Source organism: Petaurus breviceps, unplaced genomic scaffold, assembly GCF_028583685.1.
Source record: "Petaurus breviceps papuanus isolate PSGF00001 unplaced genomic scaffold, PetGlider_PUasm1.0 90654, whole genome shotgun sequence".
NCBI lineage: Eukaryota > Metazoa > Chordata > Mammalia > Diprotodontia > Petauridae > Petaurus > Petaurus breviceps.
The window spans coordinates 5,516,405-5,539,983 of NW_027187301.1; the positions used below are offsets into that span (position 1 = coordinate 5,516,405).

Here is a 23,579-nt window from a genome sequence, read left to right on the forward strand (position 1 = left end):
TTTGATAGTGTACAGCAAGCAGTCTGGACTTAGACAACTGTGTCATTTTCAAGAGGACATCATAACACTCACATAGAAAAATTAAAATTACTCCTTAAATTTTGCTGAGGTCATAAAAAAAGATCAGTAACATGTGGCCATTATATAATTTGTGATTCTTTACATTTTAAAATAAATTAGTGATTTAAAAAATTCCTCTTCCTGCCTTTCCACCATAAAAAAGTACTAAAAATCTCCTTCCCTCATTTCTTTGTTAATATACCAGGGGATTTCCAAAATAATTTTTCTAAAATGTATCCTTGAAAGCAGAACCTTTTTTATTCTGTATATGCAATCAAGATAATGTTGGTGCTAAATGCTGATAAAAATATCACTATGAAAAAATCCTGAGAGTTAGCAATGGTTTAAAAATAGCCACTTCTTCAAAATATTCATACTAGCATTATCTGTGACTGCAAAAAAAACTAGAAACAACCTAAATATCCAGCAATAGAGAAATATTTAAATATACCGTGGTATATGCAATTAAGACTGACAAGAATGAGAGATATAAAGTAATTTGAAAGACCACTCTGAAATACTGCAAAGCAGGGGAAAACAAAACAGAACAGAAAAAGATACACATGAACCAGAAAATATATGCATGAGAGAAAAATGAAGAAGAGTAAGTGGATAAAGAATCCTGATGAAGACTTAGAGGCCAGGCGCTGAAAGTTATGGCAGTATATGTGTTGAAATGAATTATTTAAATGTAAATAGCATAAAATATTTAATTAGTTGTACTACTTTAAGTGTATAACCTTAAAAAAATAACCAAGAATTTACTTACTAGGTTCTTTGAACACAAGCCCACAAAGCTTAAAATTGTCATATGCATGAAAGGAGGAAAGCCCATTTTACTTTAAAACTTTACATTTTAAAAAACTCATGTTCCTTTAAGTTGAGACTGTGACTAGACAAATCAATAATGACTAATAGTTGTCCAATTAGTCAGCTGGTGATGCAATTGTATCAACAATGACAATTATCTGACACTCTAGAGATAGCAGGTGATAGTGACACAGTTGTGAAGCTGGCATCTGACACCCCAGGGAAAACATATGATAGGCTCTTATTGTTGAATGTTCAAAATGAATGGGGAGGGGGTGTGGAGTGGGAGGGAACAAAAATACAGCTATATTTGTAAGATGCTTGATGTTTCAGAAAAAGATGCAAACCAAATGCAATTTCATAACATTTACAAGTTGGACAAACAAATCCTTAACTTCAAAGTCTAAATGGAAAATGTATTCATGTTTTCATATGAAAGTGAAACTGCATGACAGAATACAAAAAAATAATGTGAAAATTTAGTCAAATAGGTATATAACCCAAAGGGATAAATGTGAATTCTATTTTATTTATGCACTACTATTCTTGCTTAAGAATCTGTTCAAGAAGCCACCCTTTGGGAGATTTTTAAATTTAACTCTTTTGAGATTGTGGAGTTCCAGAATTTGCTTAAGGGTGATTTAGAAACACAGGGAAAATACTGGGTTTTTAAAAAAACTCTATTAAACTTGAGGTGACAATAGGTTACTCAAAGTTGCATGTTAATAGGGCATACACATTAATGTTACATTAACTTCAACTGGACCTCACCGTCCAACTCTCCACAGTAACTCTTCTAAAACTTTTCATCCTTCCTCAAACCTCCCATGGCTCTCCCCCACTCACTCAACTGAGAATCTTGCCTCCTATTTTACATAAAAAATTGAGGCCATTCCCTGGGAACTCCCTCTCCCTCATCTCTTATCACTCAGATGCCTTCTGCTATTATCTCTTCCTTTACCCCCATATCACATGAAAAGGTGGCCTTATTCTTTACTAAGGCTAACTTTTCCACCTGATCAAGCAATCCTATTCAATCCCATCTTCTCTTGAAGACTGTCCCCTTCTATTATCCCCACTCTAATTACTTAATTTTTAAAAATCACTTTTTTTTTTTTGCTTTTTGGAGGGGGGAGGGCAGGGCAATTGGGGTTAAGTGACTTGCCCAAGGTCACATGCTAGTAAGTGTTAAGTGTCTGAGGCTGGATTTGAATTCAGGATTTGACTCCAGGGCTGGTGGTGCTCTATTCACTGCTCCCACCTAGCCATCCCAAAATCACTTATTTTCAGTCTCTGTCTCCTGATTCTCTCTCTATTGTCCATGCCTACATTCACGTCTTCCCCATCCTGAAAAAAACCCAACAACCCCTCACTGGATTCTTCCAGTACTTACTATCATCCTATATCTCTTCTGTTCTTAATAGCTAAACTCTTAGAAAAAGTCATCTACAATAGATGCCTCCATTTTTTCTCCTCTCACTCTCTTTTTAACACCTTACAATCTGGCATCCAACCTCATTATTCCAAAGATTTCTTAGCTGCCAAATTCAATAGCCTTTTTCAATCCTCACTCTCCTTGATCCCTCTGCAGCCTTTGACACTGTGAATCATCTCTCCTCCTAGGTTTTCAGGACACCAGTCTCTCCTGGTTCTCCTCCTACCTATCTGAGCATTCTTTCTATGTCTCCTTTGCTGGATCCTCATCCATATTACACCCTCTGCCATAGGTGTTCCTTAGGGTTCTATTCTGGGCCCTCTTTTCTTCTCCCCTCCTTACCCCCCCATAACTCCCCCCTGGTGATCTAATCAGCTCCCAAGGATCTCTATACTAATGATTCTCAAATCCATTTATCCTGCCCCAATCTCTCTGATAATCTCCAATCTTGCATCTCCAATTGTATTTCAGACACACTGAAATGATGTCTAGTAAACATCCAAAATTCAACATGTCCAAAACAGAAATCATTTGCTTTTCCCCCTTCCTAATTTCCATATTATTATAGAGGGTAACACAACTTTCTCAGTCTCTCAGGATCACAACCTAGGAATCATACTTGACTTCTTCTTTCTCATCCCCTTAAATCCAATCTGTGGCCAAGGTTTGACAATTTCTCCATTGCAGCATCTCTTGAATATGCCCCCTTCTCTCTGACACTGCCACCATTCTGCTAATCATCATCACCTCACTCCTGGACTACTGCAATAGCCTATTGGTGGGTCTGCCTGCCTCAAGTCTCTCTCCACTCTAATTTATCTTCCATTCAGTCACAAAAGTGATTTTCTTAAAACACAGGTCTGATCATGTCAGCTAATCTTCATTAGATCCTTATTTTCTCTGGAATCAAATACAAATATGCTCTGTTTGGTATTTAAAGACTTTCCTAACTGATGCCTTTGTATTCTTCCAGTCGTATTCCTTATTCCCTGTCATGTATTCTTTGTTGTAACGACCCTGGCCTCCTGGCTCTTCCAAGAACAAGACACCATCTCTTACCTCTGGGAATTTTCTCCACCTGGCTTCCTTAACCCAACTAAAATCCCACCCTCTACTGGAAATCTCTCTCAACTCTTCTTAGTTTTAGTGCCTTCCCTCTGTTAATTATTTCTTATTTGTACTGTATATAGCTTGTTTGTATCCATTTTTGTTGGCATATTGTCTCCCCCTTGAGAATTCAAGCTCCTTGAGGGCATGGACCATCTTATGCTTCTTGTATCTCTAGTACTTAGCCTAGGGCCTGACACATTGTAGGTATTTAATAAATGTTTCTTGTCAAGGAGCAGACGGACTTCATATTTACCTGGAGAGGCTTATAAGAACTGATGCTGAGTGAGAAGAGTAGAGCCAGCAGAAATTTGTACACAATTACAGACACAACGTATGTGTGATGACCAACTCTGATAGACTGGACTCTTCTGAGCAACCCAGGGTTATAAGTCAACCCCAAAAGACTCATGATGGAGAGAGATGTCTACATCCAGAGAAAGAACTAGAAAGAACTGAGTTTGAATCCAGATTGAAGCAAACTACCTGCCCTTTTTATTTTTCTTGTTTGGTTTTGTTTCCTCTTTCCCACTGTTCATTCCATCTGTTGCAATCCTTCTTTATAACCTGACTAATGCCTAATGTGAAAGTACTTGCAGATACTATACTTGATTGTATGCCGCCATGGGGGGTGGGGAGGAGGGAGAGAAAATGTGAAACTCAAGGAATTGTGGAAATGAATTTTGTAAACTACAAGTAAAGAAATTAATAAAGACCAAAAAAATAAAAAATAAAATAAAATAAATGTTTCCTGAATGACTGATTCAAGTGGAGGTGTCCAGCTGAAAAGAGCAGATTCTAATCTGAAACTTGGAAGATAAGTCAGTTTGGAGAAAAGATCTGGTAATTGTATGGAGATCATAATTGAGGCTGAGGGTGCAAATAAGATAATCAAGGGAGAGACAATACAGAGAAAGAAGATAGTGGAGGACAAAGAATGCCTATTCTAAGAGGATGAGAGGAATAAAAGATGCCAGTAAAAAGAGAAAAAGAATAATGAAACAGTAAGAACTGTTAGTCAGGTGATAAATCTTGTTGATTCTACTTCCACAACATCTCCTGCATCCATTCCCTTCTCTCTACTCAAACCATACCTGAACAGCTTTTGCCTGACCTATTGCAAAAGCTTCCTCATGTCTCTATTTTCTCCAACTCATCTCCCACATTGTAGCTAAACTGGAATTCCTAAAGTATGATACTTAGTATGTCACTTGACTGCTCACCATTGCTTCAAGATTCAACAATAATTCTTAAAAAATAAAAGTTTTTTAAAGCACTTCATAATTTGGCTCCTACCTGTATTTCTTAAGCGATGACAATATTACTCCCCCACTCGGTGCATCCTCCATTCCAGTAAATAAAACTACTCTGTTTCACTGGTTTACTTCTTGTTCCATATACATATCATTCTGCTTCTCACTTCTGTGCCTTTGCATGGGACGTCTTCCATGCCTGGAATGCTTACCATGACCACTTCCAAAAATATACCACTTCCTTCAAAGCTCAGGTGCCACTTCCTAAAGAAGGCACCGTCTGATCCCACCAGTTATTAGTTTTCTTTTCCTCTCCCTGAAATTACTTTGAATTTACTCTACATACTTTGCATGTATGTATGTATGTGTGTAAAAGCTATTTCTCTCAATGGGACATAAGTAACTTGGGGGCAAAGAGCTGCATTTTTCTCTTTGCATCTCCAGCCAGCACCTAAACAATGCCTATCTGATATATTGGTACAGCGTACAAAGTGCTGAGCCTGCAGCCAGCAAGACATTTTCCTGAGTTCAAATGTGGCCTGAGACACTTATTGGTTATGGGACCCTGGGTAAGTCACTCACTTAACCCTGTTTGCCTTAGTTTCCTCATCTCATTTGACCATCATCGAGACCTCTAGTATCCTTGCCAAGAAAACCCCAAATGGGATCCACATCCTGGACATGACTGAAATGACTCAACAATAACATTTATATAGTATTTAAAGGTTTGCAAAGTGCTTCATATATGTTATCTCTTCTTTTATTTTTGAGTTCTGAACTTAAATATCCCAAAAGGGTATTTTCATGCATAGAGTAGAATACTAAAACAAAGGACAAAAAAAAAAGATTGTATAATTGTATATGAAATAATGAATTTCAATCCCACCCTGCTCATTTGGTTTTTTTTAGTGCAGAATAAATTCAATGTTACTTTCAAAATTGTCCTGATTACAGGTTTATTTTTTAATTTCCTTCTGTTCTGTCCATTTTGAGGGGGAAGGGGAAGACAATTAGATTGGGATTTGGATTGGAAGACAATGTGATTTGCCCAGGGTCACACATCTAAGAAGTATCTGAGGCCAGATTTGAACTTAGCCTACTGGTTCCAGAGCTGGTTCCCCATCCACTGTGCCACCTAGCTGTCCCAGTTCCATCCATTTTAATTTTATTTTTTAAAATTTAAAAAACAAATTTTTTTTTTGCTTTTTGGAGGACAATTGGGGTTAAGTGACTTGCCCAAGGTCACATGGCTATTTTTTGTGTTAAGTGTCTGAGGCCAGATCCAAACCCAGGTCCTTCTGACTCCAGGGCCAGTGCTCTATTCATTGTGCCACCTAGCCACCCCTTCCGTCCATAAAAAAAAAAAATTTTAGCAGTCTTCTTTTTTCACATCAACATTGCTAACTTTCCCTCTTTTCTTCCCAATCTTTTTCTGGAAGTCAAAGAGACTAAAAAACCACCTCAGAACAAATAAGCAAAGTCAAGTAAAACAAATACACAAGGTAGCCATGTCTGAACGGTAGGTCTCCATTTATACTTTTAAGTCTCTCATCAATCTATCAGGAGGCAGGTAGGATGCTCTGGAGAAACGGCTGTTCATTGCCTTGATCAGAGTCCTCAAGTTTTACAAAGCTATTTCTCTTTAAAAGCTGTTATTCACCTATATACTGTTTGCTTGGTTCTTGTCATTTCATTCTGTATGTGCTCATATTGCTCAGTGTTCTCTGAAATCATACTTTTCATTATTTGTGTTGGAAAAATATTTCATTATATTCATATACCACAACTGGTTAAGCCATTTTTCAACTGATGGGTGGGTGCCTCCTTAATTTCCAGTTCTTTGTAGTTTTTCTTTTTTCCTTTTAATTTCTGCTTCAGGATCAGGAAGTTTATTTTGCTTATAATTATTCCACTCCTGGCATTATTTGCCTCTTGAATGCCTCCCACTAGTATGTGCAAGTGCATGCTCAATCCCCCTTTGTTCCATTCAGAGCAAGGTTCATCAGTTGAGCACTGTGGCTGGAGGATCTGAGTTCAACTCTAGCATTAAACACTTACTGGCTGTGTGACTCTGGACAAGTCATTTAACCTCTGTATGCCTCAGTTTCCCCACTTACAAAATAGAAATAATAACAGCCCCTACCTTCTTAGGGTTGTTGTGAGGATCAAATGAGATAATATTAGCATGGTGCCTGGCACATAGTAGGTACTATGTAAAGGACAGCTACTATAATTGTTATTTCTCCATGAATATATAATATTCTTTTTACACATCCCAATTATGAGAAATAACAAGTTCCACTTCCTGCTTCCTCCTTTGTATATTAGTATATTCCTTTTGTTCCCCCTCCCCTCCTTTCTCTTTACTCCTCTTAAAACTCTCAGAAGAGAAGAAAACCAAGTGCAAGTCCTCTCATTTTTATTTATCTCCCTTGGCTTAAATTTCAAAGTTCCCATTCAGCTCATCTTTTCATTGGAAATGCTTGAAAGTCCTCTACTACATTTGGAGTCTGATGTTTTCCCCTGTAAAAAAGTTTGGAGGTGGGGCAGCTAGGTGGCGCAGTGAATAGTGCCGGCCCTGGAGTCAGGAGGACCTGAGTTCAAATCTGACCTCAGACACTTAACACAAAAACTAGCCCTGTGACCTTGGGCAAGTCCCTTAATCCCAACTGCCCTCCAAAAAGGGAAAAAGAAAAGTTCTGAGGTTTTCTTAGAAGAGTCCTTCAAACCTACAGCATTCAGGAATAGAGCCTTGCAGGCTACAAGTGGTAGCCTATTTGGTTAGACCCTGGTTGTACTGGGAAGCTTCTGGCTTGATTCCTGCGCCAGCTTTGAGGACAGGCCTCTTTATTATATTGCCCATGGCAATCTGGCTGACTTTTTTGGTAAAGTTCTGGGATGGGCCACCTGACTGTGGTTCTTTGGTACTTGAATTCTTTTGTTCTGCCCGTAGTAGTTTTTCTTTGACCTGGTAACCCAGGATATTGGCTATGATGTTCCTGAGAATTTTCATTTTGGGATTTCTTTCAGGACTCTTTCTGTATCTACTTTGCCCTCTGGTTCTAAGGGATCTGGGCACTTTTCTTGAAAAAGGATGTCTATGCTCTTTTTTTTTGCGGGGGGGAAGGAGTTATGGAGTTCAGACAGTCCAATGATTCTAAAATTTTTCCTCCTTCCAGCCTCAGACACTTACCAGTTGTGTAATCCTGGGCAAGCCACTTAACCCTGATTGCCTCAAAAAAAAAAAAAAATTCCCTCCTTGATCTGTTTTCAGTATCAGTTGTTTTTGCTATGAGATACCCTGCATTTTCTTCCATTTTTTTTCAGCCTTTGCACTTTAATATTTCTTGTTGACTCATGCAATCATTGCCTGTAATGCACTGTAATTTTCAGTCAGTTTGCAGCTTGGACAATGTTTTATATCTCGCATCAAGCTGCTAATTCCCTTTCCAATTTGTTCTTCCATAGTTCTCATTTATTTCCCAACTTTTTTCCTCAAGTGCTCTCATTCCATTTAGTTTTTTTACATGTAAAAACAATTTTTAATGTTCATTTTTAAAACTCTGGGTTTCAAATTCTCTCCCTTCTTCTCTTCCCACCCCACCCCATCACACATGTAGACACACAAAACATACACATGATAGTTACCTCACCCCGTTTATAAAAGCATATTTAAACCTTTTTTTTTAAAACTCTTGCTTCACCTCTTTTAAGAATTCTAGTTGAATTTCTGATCAATCTGTGTTTTTCTCTGAGGCAATGCTTGTAGATATTTTGGAGTCATTCTCTTCTACGTTTCTGTTTTAGTGTCTCTGTCACTGTAACAATTCATTACTGGGCATGGAAGCAGTGTTCTTTTTTGTTTGTCCATTCTTTTCAATTACTTCTTGACTTTGGCTTTGATGTTAAGGCTAGGCTCTACAGCACTTCTGGAGTGAAGGGCTGGGCTGGTCCTATTGCTGTTTTCTTGAAATACTGAGTATGGTATTATTCCAGGATCTCAGGGACAGACAAGCTTTCAGTGGTCTCAAAGTGATCTGATCAAGGGCAAAGTTTGATTGCCATCCCCCAGCTTGAGCTCTGCAAATTCCTGCCCTAACTTTGGTTCTAAGTAAGAGCAAACAGCTGCTGTACTCCACCCCTATCAATCAAGCAGAAAGCTCTGTCAGCTCAGAGGGGTAGAATCATGGCTCCCTTTTGGTTTTAGATTTCTACTCTGGCTATTCCTTTGGAGACTAAGCTAGAAACTGGAAGTGAGACCCTGATTTTCACCTGAGTCATGTATGAGCCCCATTGCTGCTACCGACAGCTTCTAACCTTCCTCTTTTCTCTGTACCCTGACCAGGGACTGTAAGCAGGATGCTACTGTAGTGTACATGTCCCCTTCTCACCAGGTCCTGGATCTATGACCTGGGACTGGGTAGTGAGTTAAACAGGTGCCAGCTGGAGAGTGTACACAGTGCAGTGCCTCTGTGTGAGTCTGGGTGTGCCCTGGAATGTATCTGAGACCTCCTGCTGGCCTTGAGCACAGCCTCCACCTGAGCCCTGAAATTCGCCGTGCAAGGGGCTCCTGGCCCTACCCTACCTACAGAGTCTGTAGACTTCCGTCTCCCTATGTCAAGCTGGGCTGGACAAAGGACTCATGTGACTTTTTCTGGATTTCCCTAGCAGGATTTGGTCTGGTGCATTTTCTAGATCTATTAGGAGAAGTGTGTGGAGAGGAGCTTGCTACATTACTTCCTATCACTCTGCCATCTTGGCTCTGTCTCTCCCAATGTTTTGATTTTATTTTAGTAATTATCGCTGGCTCATGGAGTCAGCCACTTCTGTTTGTTTCATTTTAATGACCAGGAATTAAATTACATGGGTAAGCTTTACAATTTTCTCTTCTAAAGTATTTATTCTCCTTCCAAATCTTTTCTCCAAAACTTTTAGTTAATTTTTCTTGTTTTGTTTCTTCTAAGTATTGATGAAATCTTCATGGAAAATTCATTTTTTCCTGTTTGCAGTTTTCATGAAATTATTCTCTTCTTTTAAGAGATATTTGGGTATCTCTAGATCTAGAGTAATTCTTCATAACGGAGAGTCTAATTGGGACTATATGCATAGGCCAAGTCCCTTTCCCCATCTTTTGCTGGGATTCTGGGAAGCGTTTGCTGGCCTGGCTTGTTCCTGATCTGGGTCACCTATGTACTGACCCATTGGATCTTTAGATCCCTCTGTGAAACCTTTCTGATGGAGACTTTAGGGTCCTGGGCCTCGGCATCCCAATCGGAGTGCTGACACTCCTAGATTTGACCCTGCTACTTCTTGTCACTTACAGAGTCCAAACTGGGTTTCTGATCACCACGAGGCTTTCTCAGAAGAGTTCTCCACTTTGTTCATGATGAGAAACTTCTTGCTTACTTGTCTGCACTGGCTTTGCTGGTGCATTCTGCCTTTGCCAATGCTTATGGGCTTCTAACTAATTTTAAAATTTAAGTTGTAGGTTAAAAAAGTCACTTACTCTGGCTTCTCATTGGGTTTCCTGATTGTTATTTGACTGGGTGTAGTTTTTGGGATTTTGATCTAGTAGGTAGATCGGGACTTCTGTTGCCTTTATCCATTTAGGCAGTCATCTCTGCTGAAAGTCTATTTATGTTATCTTACAACAATCCTTAGAGGTAGGTGCCATTATTATACCCATTTTATAGCTGAGGAAACTGAGATAGAGAGGTTAACTGACTGGCCAAGGGTCACACAACCAGTTCAAATCTGAGGTGGGCTTTTAACTTAAGTCTTCCCGATTCTAAGCCTAGCACTCTATCCCTTTTGCTTGGTTGTGTGAAATCTTCTGAAAGCACCAATGGTTCCATTTTTGTCATTGTATCTCCACTGTATCTTTCACACGGTAGGTACTTAATAAATGATTACTGAACTGAGTTTCAAGCACCAAATTATACAGAAGCTAAGTGATGACAGAATATCAAGAAAGAAGAGGGAAGTTGAAGACTAAAAATAGGCCACTGAATCTGGCAATTAGGAGATCATTAATGACTTCTGACAGTTTTAGCAGAAATCAGCTTGTGTTGAGAAAGGTAGAAGTGGTGCTACAAAATAGCAGGTAAACCAAAACTACTTTCTTTCACTAAGTATGGCAATAGAACTGGGTCTAGTGGTACACACTAATGGTGGATCTAGTGTTGGATCCTGATGTGGGGGAGACTTGAGTTTGGAGAGTTCTAAAGGGCTAAAGCTGATTGGGTGTCCACACTAAATTTCTGGCACCAAGATGATACAGAGGGCCACCATGCTACCTAAAGAAAGAGTGAACTGGCCCAGGTTGGAAAAATGGAGATTAAAACATTCAAGTCAATCAGTACTGGTATCAAGTTCATGAGCAGTTGATGTACTTTCAGCATAGGTGAATTGGGAGATCCCATATCCAAATTAAAAAAAAAATTATGACATGAGATAAAAAGGAAGCAGATTGTGTGTGTTTGTGTGTATGTGTGATCTCACAAAATAGAGAAAGAAACCTAACTGTATCAAACATATCTTGGTCCTTTCAAGAAAAGGGGGAAAAAAGTATGATTTCTACAAAATTGGTATTGGCACCCTAGCATGGTAGTGAGAAAGCTGGGATTCTGAGTATAAACCATTTTGTTCCCATTTTCCTCTGAATGTTCAAGGTATAGGCCAAAGCAAGCATGACAGTGCCTGGGTGCTTACATTTGTGGACCAGGAGCAAAGTATCTTCCTAATGTCTATGGTTTTTCTGCTAGAGAAATAAGACTGTGCTGTGGAGGGGTCCCAAGAAAAATGTACTGCACATCGTGTACCATACCTGTTTTCTAAAGGAAATGGGGAAGAACTGACCCAATATGCAAAAATCCTCTTCTTACAGTATTTGCCCTGGGATCTCTAGTTCACAACACATTTAGAGAAGAGTTGAGCCTTTATCCAGGAATTCAATAGCCTTTTTTCCTTGTATTTGTTTCTATCACCTAGCAGATCTTGAATGGATTGGCTCAGATGCCCTAACGGCATAACAACTGCTCATGATCATCTTTTGTGACTCATTTTTTGCTGCTGTTGGGACCATTACAGTGCTCAAAGAGTCAAAAGCAGAAGAAAATCACAGAGGAAAGTCCTATGAAGAAATTCCCTATATTGTTCAGTGCAAAGGTGTCAACTTTAATTCTGTCTCACCACTGCTATTCAAAGAGGAAGTGATTCTGATGGCCAGCCAATCATCGCCTTTGGGATGCTAGCTTTGTAGGGTACTATTATCCTGAAAATCACACTGAACTGTGGTACGCTCCCATGCAAAGCAGAATTACCCAGATTCACAATGGTTAATAGTACCAAGTTTTTGTCTACTAATAACCTTACAGGAATTTTACAGAGCTGACTTTAAGAGTGATTCCTACGTCATGATGCTAGAATTGCCCCCTGACCTCTGGTACTAAGACTATCAGTTTCACCATGAAAATTTTTCTCTTCACTCTGGATTCCAGCATTTTCCTTCTAAACACCAGAGATTCCATAGCTGGAACCTTTCTCTTTTCTGATGTCTAAGTACCTTCTGACGTAAAATTCCACACAATAGCATTTCTAAATAGCTGAAAGCCATGTTGCTACAGTCACTAACACATCATAAACATGATCCTTGCTGCCATTTGTTGAGTGCTATTAAGAGAAGATTTCCTTGTTGTTAAATATATGTCTGGGTATGTTTTATAATTTTAAACAAGTTCACAAATAAATTCCTGTCTTAAAAAAAAGTATAGAGGTAAAAAAGGAGTAACAGCGTCAAAAAAGGTAAGTATATTTTTCTTTTTTCAAGAGACTATGATCTAGGGGAAATCTGAGCATGTATATAACAGAAGAGATGCAGTAAAATGACAGAGAATTAAGATGGAAAAAGAAAGGATAAGAGTTTGTATTTGATAGTCCCAGTTTTTCTGTCTTCTCCCTAGTGATCAGCTGTCACCTCTTGTTTTTGTCAGTGTATTAATTTCTTTTTTCTAATTTCTAATAATTATTAATAATAATATAATAATATATAGCAATATAATAATAATTCTAATAATAATTTCTTTTAAAAAAAGTTTGATGCTACTAGTATGCTTAAATGATTAGAACTGTATATAAACACAGTACAAAAGCAAGCAGGCTCTAAGTAAAGGAATAAGGACCCCTCTTGCAAATTTAGTACAAGTGTCTTCTCAGGAGCTATTTTGGCTTCCTTACTGGTTTACTGTATTACTCTAGATACCTGAGGCTGTTGGATAAGTGCCCTCTTGATAAATGGTGAGTTCTCTTTGTACTACTTTGTAGCTGTCTTTGTTCAGTTCCCAGAATAGTCCACATCCAACTGAACTTAAATGCTTTCTGATAAGGAGAGAGTTGAGATAGGTTATCATTTGCAGTTACTAACTATTCGGTCTCTTTGTTTTAATTTTCCTGCTACTAGATTTTTATCCAATTTAGACAATCTAAAGAGCTGTGTTTAATTTAGACAATTTAAAGAGGCAAAGGCAAAGTGTTTTAAGCTATATATAGTTTGACCTATTTTTATTACTCTGTAGTGAGAAGTGGTAGGTCACAATAAATAAAAGAAAAAACACTTACCAGGAGCCAAACCCCATAGGCCTCCTATCATAATCTGGCAGATCTGGAGCATTCTTGCAAGCTTGTATGTTCAGGTATTTAAATATGTGGATTTTGCCTTTTATACATATCTAGAGGAAAAGAAAGAACAAGTAACATAGTCACATACAAAGTACTATATTACATTCATGCCTTATTTAAAACAAGTTGTGAAAAAAGTGGCATTTCTATATACTTAAGCTAGAAGAAAAATTATTAAAAACTGAATACTAGTGTTAAAAATATAAGACTGGGGGCAGCTAGGTGGCGCAGTGAATAGAACACAGGCCCTGGAGTCAGGAGGACCTGAGTTCAAATCCTGACTCAGACACTTAACACAAAAACTAGCCATGTGACCTTAGGCAAATCACTTAACCTCAACTGCCCTCCAAAAAGCAAAAAAAAAAATTTTTAAACTAAAAAAAAAAAAAAAGACTATATTTGATTGGTGGTAAGTTTTTCATAGAAAACTGGTACACACACACACACACACATTATGTTCTCACATTACATGTAATATCCAGTGTGTTTCAACAATCAAGCAATGCTATTACCTTTGATTTATAAGTGTAGAAAATGAGACAGTTATTAAAATACCTGTCCATCATTTGTAGTATTAGAATCTCTAGTTTCAAACCGGTATTCAGCTAATTGAATAGAGTCTAACTGTTTAAGGTGGGTATTTTTTTTTTTTGCCTTGGAAATTCCATGATGCCATACAGACTTATGTGACCCAGACATTTTCACAAAGAAAATGATTTTTGAGTGTCTATTCTTGCTCTAACTTATTTTCTATAGTTAGTGCATTAAACATTTCTTCCCGGGTTATGCTTGCAGTTTTTTACTCCAAAGGCACAGCTGGCAAGGCAGATAGAGTGTTGGGCCTGGAGTCAAGAAGGTCTGAGTTTAAATCTAGCCTCAGACATGAGCTGTGAGACAGTATCACAATCTCTTTCTGTCTTACTTTCCCCAAATCTAAAACAGGGAAAATAATAACACCTATTTCCCAGGGTTTTTCTGAGGATCAAATGAGATATTTGTGAAGTGTTTAGCTCAGTGACTAGCACACAGTAGGCACTTAATAAATGTTTGATGTCTTCTCTCTTCTCCCCACCATCCCTAAGGCTATATTCAATTTCATATTAAGAGAGTTCCATACCATTTTCAATCTTAATAAAAGAAAAATAATTAGAGGACACAGAATAGTGTACCCCATACCAATATTAAGAGCCCCATGCTTTTAGAAATGAAAATTTAAATTCTCTGGAACTATTACACCCATCTATATATTTCACAGAGATTTATAGTTGCCAGACCAATGAACAAATAATCAGAGTTGTATAAGAACAGAGAGTAAATAGCAGATACAATTTCAATTCTGGAATTCTATTAACTATATTATAGCAAATACTATGAGAGCGGATGTAACTCTATTAATAAATCCAAGATTACATCATAATTATATTTTATTTGTAAATTATTGAATTATATTCAGTCTCTATTGTTGAACAAATGGCCAGTGCTTTACTCTGCTAAATGATAAGCTGATGCTTTTAGAAACAGTTACAAAAAAAAAAGCTAGATAGAATACAGAAAACTGAAGATCATAATTTTCTCTTCCTTCACAATATGGCTTGATTATATTTCCAAGGAAGGAATTACAATTGTAAAAAAAGAGAAGGAAAGAAGAAAAAAGAAAGGAAGTTGGGACAAGGGGAAGAGGAAAACAGAGGGAAAGGAAAGGGGAAAGAAGAATGAAATCAAGAGATGTTCTCTACCTTCCACCTCAGCTATTCAAAGCTTCTAAGTAATAACACAACTTTTCTTAAAAACTTCATTTATAAAAGAAACTTAAATGGAAATAATCTAACTTTCAAATTCTATCCTCAACTCAAACAGTTTATAATGTTTCACCTGTGCAGGAGGAGACTGTAGGGGGTTGTTATCTAGGGTGATCATCTGTAGGTGCCTGAGGTTCCGATAACAAACAGGGATTGATGTAATTTTATTGCAGGAGAAGTCTAACCGTATTAAAGGCAACTCGGCAAGCTCTGCATGTATGGGGGGAAAATGGAAATGTTTAGTCAATTCAATCTAAAATCCCAAAGCACTTAAAATCATATGACCATGAATATATATTCTTATAACACCATACACATTTTTTTTACCCAAACTAGAACTGGCACGTAAAAAAGGCTTTAAGTCAATCATTATGCAGCATTAAAATTGCTTTATATAATAAGCTACTACTCTTTGAAGACTAAATACTATAGGAGAAGTCTTTAAGGAAGAGATCACAGTTTTTGTTGAGCAAGGATCAAGGGTACCATTAGGTCAGCACTACTGAGGTCTCTCAATATCTCTTGCTCGTAAGATAATGGGTTACTGAGACCAAAGCTCCAGAGGAAGCAGGATGAAGAGAAAGTTTGGTGGGCAGGGAAAGAGAAAACAGAAAAGATGTTACAAATTTTGAGTACTCTACCGTGTTTCCCCGATAATAAGACACTGTCTTATTTTTTTTTGGACAGAAAAACACCAAAGGGCTTAATTTTAATGAACATTGACAGCAATTTTAATAAACAGGTAAATGTGAACAAAAAAATGTACCTTTATTCAATAAGCAAATCACTGGGGAAGAACAGGATGACTCCCTCACTGCTGCAGCTCTGATTGGATGCAGCTCGGAGCGCAGCGTGTGTTTCACGAGGGGGGGAGGGGGGCGGTGCATACAGAGGGTACCGTAATGTGTCGTGTAGCGCAGCGGATCACCTTCACTACAGTAGCAATCTCAATAGGGCTTATTTTCGGGGGAGGGCTTATTTTAGAGGAATCTTACACAGCAAGGGGAGGGCTTATTTTCGGGATAGGTCTTATTATCGGGGAAACACAGTAGTTAGGTTTTGTGTATTTGGACATGCTGGGAGTTTTATAGAATTTTGAATTAGGAAGCCCAAAGTCCACCTTATTCTCTGAACTACTGAAATTCCTCAATATGTAAAATCACTGAAAAAAGAACCAAGTTTTATACAGTATAAGGGTCCAGATCAATCTATGACATCAACCTCAAAGGATTAGGGATATACCTCAACCATCCCTGGCTTCTTTCATGGGTCTATTTCAATTTTCATTCTATCTGTATTTAAATTTTTTTAAAGAAAATTCAGTTAAATACCCAATTAGCATTTTTATTGTCCAAAATAAAAAAATTTATTCTGGAAATTCTAGTTTCTTTTTATCTATCATGAAAAGAGGGACCCCACCTTTATTACTTTTGCAACTTGAGGATAAATATACAGAGTTTTGTCATACACTTCTCTGTATTCCCCTTATGGTGCCTAGGGCTCGGGACTTCATGTAGCACACATTCAAATAAATACATAGTGAAACAGAATATGTATCTCCTGAAAGAATTTTAGTATATTACTCTGCCATAAACTTTCTTTATCAAAAATAATTATTTGTTTCCCTCAAGTGTCTATATAACTTCAATGCTCAGGAATCACGCCCTTATTAAATTCCACCAACTTTTGACCAGAGGTTGAGTTTTACTAGTCTTTACCTCCTAAAATCTTCTTAGCAGTTCTTCATGCAAATGGAGGGGAAGCATCAACTTTGGCAAACCAAAACAAAGATGATGCATGTATTTTTATAATGTGTTACATGCTATAAATATCTTTCCCAAAAAGTCAAAACAATAAAACCTTTTTCTTCTCACCTTCAGGTAAACGTACTAAGTGGTTTCTTCTGATGTTAAGGTCCCGCAAAGACTCCAGATTGCCAACTTGGGGAGGTAGTGTCTGAATTTCATTACAACTTACGTCCTATGCCAAAAGGATAAAAAATAAAAAAATTTCTAGTATTAGCAATATATTTATATCAAACTTTATGAAAAATGAATGGATTAGCCTCTAAAATCCTTTATATCCCTAAAAATTCTTGTTGCCATGATCAAGACTGTCTAATTTCCATAGTTGGCTCTTTGATAATACCAACCATGACCATTACATTTAGTAATACTATCAATTTCCATGAATAGTTTAGGAAAATTTAAAAATATCTGCCTTAAATTTTCTAGTTAGGAACAAAAATTAACAGGATGTAATTGCAGCTTTAAAGCTGGAAGGAACTTCCAGAGGTTATCTAATATAGACCATCTAAGATGAGGTAAATGAGGTCCAGAGAGATTAAGTTAACTCTTCCAAGGTTAATAATGGTGGAATAATAATAATAAAGAGAAAGAGCTAGGAACCTGTTCCAGGTCTATGACTCCAAATGAATCAAGTGCTTTTTTCAATGAAGAGGTTTAAATACAGACAAAAGGTCAAAAAAGGCAGATCCTAGGACGATAAAATGCTAATTAAAATGCATGCAAGATGAAGTTACAAAAAAGAATCTTACGTAGAACTCTATTTTAATGAATTTGTTCTAATGATATATAATAAAAATGACAATTCTACCTAAATTAATTTACTTATTCAGTGTCATGCCAAACTACAAAAATATTATTTTATAGAGCTAAAAAAATAATACTAAAATTCATCTAGAAGAACAAAAGGTCCAGAGAATATTGAGGGAATTAATGAAAAGAAATGCTAGCGAAGGTAGCTGAGCAATACTAGACCTTAAATTGTATTATAAAGCAGCAATCATCAAAACTACTTGGTACTGGCTAAGAAACCTAGTGGTGGATCAGGGGAATAGGTCAGGTACACAAGACACAGTAGTCAATGAATACAGTAATCTACTGTTTGGTAAACCCAAAGACCTCAGTTTCTGTGATAAGAATACACTATTAGACAAAAACTGATGGGAAAACTGGAAAAAAGTATGGCAGAAACTGGGCATAGATTAATATCTTACACTGTATACCAAAATAAAGTCAAAATGGGTACACAAAAATATAAAGATATATAAAGATTGATACTATAAACAAATTAGGAGAGCAAGGAACAGTTATTTGTCAGATTTATGGAGAATGGAGGAATTTATGACCAAATAAGAGATGGAGAACATTATGAAATGCAAAATGGATAATTTTGATTATATTAAATTGAAAAGGTTTTACACAAAGTCAATGCAACCAAGATTAGGAGGGAAGCAGAAAATTGGGAAAGAATTTTTATAAACAATATCTCTGATAAAGGTCTCATTTCTACAATATATAGAGAACGGAGTCAAATTTATAAGAATACAATTCATTCCCTAATTGATAAATGGTCAAAGGATACGAACTGGCAATTTTCAGAGTAAGTGATTAAAGCTATCTATAGTCATATGAAAAAATGCTCTAAATCACTATTTTTTGCCTTTTTTTTTTTTTTGGAGAGGGGAAGGTAGGGCAATTGGGGTTAAGTGACTTGCCCAAGGTCACAGAGCTAGTTTTGTGTTAAGTTTTGTGTCTGAGGCTGAATTTGAACTCAGGTCCTCCTGACTCCAGGGCCAGTGCTCTATCATACCTATCAGATTGGCTAACATGACAAGACAGGAAAATCACAAATGTTGGAGATATGGGAAAATTGGAACACTAATGCATTGTTGGTGGAGTTGTGAACTGATCCAACCATCTGGAGAGCAATTTGGAACTATGCCTAAAAGGCTATAAAAATGTGCGCATCCTTTGATCCAGCAATACCACTTCTAGGGCTGTGTCCCAAAGAGATAATAAAAATGAGAAGAGGATCCACATGTACAAAAATATTTACAGCAGATCTTTTTGTGGTGGCCAAGAATGGAGAATTGAGGGGATGTCCAGCAATTGGGAAATGGCTGAACAAGTTATGGTATATGAATGTAATGGAATACTATAGTACTATAAAAAATGATGAGAAGACTTCAGAAAAACCTAGGAAGACTTATAAGAACTGATGCTGAGTAAAGTGAGTAGAACCAGGATAACACTGTACCCAGTAACAGCAACATTATGTGAGAACTGACTTTGATAGACTTCTCTTTTCAGCAATGCAAGGACCTAACACGTTTCCAAAAGACTCATGATGGAAAATGCCATTCACATCCAGATAAAGAACGATGGAGTCTGAATGTAGATCAAAGCATACTATTTGCTCTCTTTTTCTATTTTGTTTTTCTTTCTCATGGTTCCTCCCATTCATTCTAATTCTTCTATACAACATAACTAATGTGAAAATATGCTTAATAAGAATTTATATGTAGAGCTAAAATCAGATTGCAGGTCTTCTTGGGGAGTGAGGAGGAGAGGGAAGTGGAGAAACTTAAAAAAACTTAGGAATGTTGAAAACTAAAATTAATAAGTTAATTTATAAATAAATAAATCAGGAGTTTTCAACCTGGGGTTTGATAATTGTATTTCAACATAATTTGGTTTCCTCTGTATTCCTATGTATTTTGTTTTATTCATTTAAAAATATCATTCTGAGGAGTCCATAGCCTTTACCAGAGTGCCATAGGCTAAAATGAGGGCTCTTGCGCTAAGTGATATTAATAGAACATATATGAAAAGATTTTTACATATTAGTGGCAAACTCAGTGTTTGAAAATGAAAACCTCTATTAAATTCACAAAACTCACAAAAATCCAAACCATCAGATTAGAGCACAGATCTAATGCAGGAAAGACCCAAGAGTGGAGAACTTTTAGTTTCAAATTCTATCTTTCTTATGTACGATCTGGTATGGCCTTGGGAATTTTTCCCAACCTCAGTTTCCTCCACTGTAAAATGAGCAGGATGGAAAAGATGACTTTTAAGATTTCGTACCAACAAGCCAGTTAGCTTTTTGCGCTTTTGATGGCCCTCATTTTACCCTATGATCTCAAAAAAAATCTATTATTGGTCACAAGAAAGAATAAAGAAGATAATGGTTGGCTTGGTACAAATCTGTCACCAATACCGAAAATAAAACTCAAAGGTACAAGTTTTCCTGATGGATAATTTTCATATGTAAAGAACAGCATAAGAAGATTTCACAATCAAAACAAGGTATTAACTTACAAGTTCTGTCAAGTTTCTGAGCTGTCCAATTTCTTCAGGTAGAGAGACCAATTTATTGTTACTGGCAATTAAGACTTTCAGTGGGAGATTACACATATGTACTGGCAATGTCGAAAGTTGGTTCCGACTGAACGGGAAAGAAAAAGAGGAAGCAGTCAGAGAAGACCAAAGAGGGAAAAATATTTCACATTCAGAATTCAACAATACATACTAAATATAAGATGCAAAGCTCCCATATGAGTACTAATATTTAAAAAGTAAATGCTTTATCAGTAAATACACATGTATTATAAGCTAATTGGCTTAAAGAGTTTTAATTTCTTTTCATAATCTTATCTTCAACATCTTTATTGCTTCTACCCTGCTGCCTACAAACATGGCTAGATTTTGAATTAAATCAATCAAATTTAAAATTAAATTTGAATTTAATTTTTCAAATTTAAAATTAATCAATTACATTTTTTAAAAAAATAAGTATTTATTAGGTTTTTATTATATGACAAGGCACTTTTTCTAGGTTCTGAGGATACAAGTACAAAGAATAAAACATGCCACTATAACCCTCTCAGGCTATTGTTCTATAATTTCTCCTGCTTTTCAAAGTCACACTTCAAGAAAAAGCTATCAACTCTTTTTTTTTTTTGCTTTTTGGAGGGCGATTGGGGTTAAGTGACTTGCCCAAGGTCACACGGCTAGTTTTTGTGTTAAGTGTCTGAGGCCGGATTTGAACTCAGGTCCTCCTGACCCCAGGGCCAGTGCTCTATTCACTGTGCCACCTAGCCGCCCCTATCAACTCTTATTAACTTCTAAAACCATGGTGATTCAGTTTCTTATGAAGCAAATTGCTCATTACCTAGATACTGGTGATCTCTTACCTTTTCATTCTTAAAGCCTTTTTTCAATATTCATAATACTTGATATCTCTAGTTTTTAACACTATTAACCACTCCCTCCCACTTGAACATTCTTTCTTCCTTGGGTTCTGGTGACAATGCTCTCTCCTGATTTTGTTCCTAGTTGTCTCCCCACTCTTTCAAAGAGAAGACATTTCTTTTTTTTTTTCATTTTTCAAATGCTTTATTATCTTCTGATTTATATCATTCATTTCCTCCAGATTTTGAGTTACAAATTTTCTCCTCGTTTTTTCCCTACCCACTGCCCCAAAACAGCAGTCCCACAGGATATCTGCTCCTCCAATCTACTCTCTCCCATATCTTCTCCCATACCCCCTTTGACTTTTCCAGTAGGGCATGGCGGATCTATATGCCGCAGTGCCTGTATATCTTATTTCCCAATTACATGTAAAATAGTATTAATAATAGTATACATATATATATATATTTAAACATTTGATTTTAAAACTTTGAATTCCAGATTCATTCCCTTCCTCCCTTGTCACCCACCCTTACTGGGAAGATAAGCAGTTCAGTATAGGTTGTATATGTCAACGTAGCTAATGCAAAACATTAACATAGTAGATATATTGTAAAAGACTGACTATATTTCCCTCCTTCCTATCCCACCTCCCACTTCTTCTGTTCTCTACTTTGATCCCATACCTTTTCAAAAGTGGGTGCTTCCAAATTCTCTCCACCCCCAGACTGCCCTCCCTTCCATCATCCCCCCTCTCATCCCCTTCCCCCCTACTCTCCTGTAGGGTGAGATACCCTATTTAGTGTGTATTTCATTCCCTCTCCAAGCCAAATTCAATAAGAATAAGGTTGACCCATTCCCTTTTGCCTTCCTATTCTTCCCCTCCACTGTAACCATTTTCCCTTGCCTCTTCTATATGAGATAGTTTACCCCATTCTGTCTCTCCCCATCTCCTCTCATCATATTCCTCTCTCACCTCTTAATTTCAACCTCTTTTTTTTTCAGCCAAAGAAAAGTAAAAGTTTATTAAAAGTGTGCTTGTATTGGACACAGAGTAAGTCTGTACTAGGTCATTCTATGGTGCTCTCACATACATGGAGTGAAGATGGGATCTTATATACAGAAAGTTGGGGGAGGAATCTAGGGTAGGTCTAGAGAGGAGTTTGGGGAGGGTCTTCAGGAGAAGTCAGATGAGGTCAATGAGTGATGAAGGGTGGGAATTTGCAGGAGGCTAACTGGAACCAACAGACTATAATGGACTAGGCCAGTTCAAGGGTGGACTGATATTTTGATAGGCTCAAGGGGGGGAATTAGATGGGCAATGGTAAGCTAGGCTAGAAACAGAGGTCTGGGCCCAGCCACACTGTAAGGCTTATGGCCTCATGCAAATGCCTCAGCCAATGGGACAATTTAATCAGAGTTCAAGGGGGGTTCCCAGAGCCTGTACCTCAAGGACTCAAGGAGAGCTCAAGAGGATTCCCAGAGCCTACACCTCAAGGACTCAAGGTGAGCTCAAGAGGATTCCCAGAGCCTGTACCTCAAGGACTCAAGGAGGGCTCAAGAGGATTCCCAGAGACTGCACCTCATCACAGTTTCCCCTCTCTTCCCTTAATCAAGAAGGGGTCCATTATATGATAGGAGACTTCAGACTCAAGCCCAGACCTTTTAAAGTAATCTCTGAAAATGGGGAACAGCAATATTCTTAAGCCTATTAGTAACACCCTGGGGACCCAGGTCAGTCTTGCATTTTTTGGGGGTACTTTCGCTTGTCAATATGCTTTCTTATAGGCCAGGTATCTTTCTCCGCCAGATTTTGAGTTACAAATTTTCTCCCCGTTTTTTCCCTACCCACTGCCAAAAACAGCAGTCCCACAGGATATCCCCTCCTCCAATCTGCTCTCTCCCATATTTTCTCCCATACCCCTTTCGACTTTTCCAGTGGACCTCTATGCCTCAGTGCCTGTATATCTTATTTCCCAATTACATGTACAATGGTACTAATAATAGTGTATATATAAACATATACACACACATACATATATGTATATACACATATATATTTGAATATTTGATTTTAAAACTTTCAGTTCCAGATTCATTCCCTTCCTCCCTTGTCACCCACCCTTACTGGGAAGATAAGCAGTTCAGTATAGGTTGTACATGTGTAGCTAATGCAAAACATTAACATAGTAGATATATTGTAAAAGACTGACTATATTTTCCTCCCTCCTATTCCACCTCCCACTTGTTCTATTCTCTACTTTGATCCTGTCCCTTTTCAAAAGTGGGTGCTTCCAACTTCCCTCCCCCCCAAGCCTGCCCTCCCTTCCATCATCCCCCCTCTCATCCCCTTCCCCCACTACTCTCCTGGAGGGTGAGATACCCTATTTAGTGTGTATTTCACTCCCTCCTCAAGCCAGATTCAATGGAAATAAGGTTG

The 23,579-nt window shown here is 37.5% G+C and overlaps 1 protein-coding gene across 9 annotated transcripts in view; it reads right to left on the minus strand.

Moving 5' to 3' along the window:
- The window catches only part of LRCH3 (leucine rich repeats and calponin homology domain containing 3), a 151,227-nt gene that overhangs the window by 67,263 nt on the left and 60,385 nt on the right, over positions 1–23,579 (minus strand). For all 9 annotated transcript variants that reach the window (XM_069064992.1, XM_069064990.1, XM_069064991.1 and 6 more), the window contains exons 3-6: positions 20,267–20,393; positions 17,015–17,120; positions 15,214–15,350; positions 13,282–13,391 (exon numbers count right to left, since the gene is read on the minus strand). In XM_069064992.1, the coding sequence (XP_068921093.1) occupies positions 13,282–13,391; positions 15,214–15,350; positions 17,015–17,120; positions 20,267–20,393 (480 nt within the window). The remainder of the gene's footprint in view (positions 1–13,281; positions 13,392–15,213; positions 15,351–17,014; positions 17,121–20,266; positions 20,394–23,579) is intronic.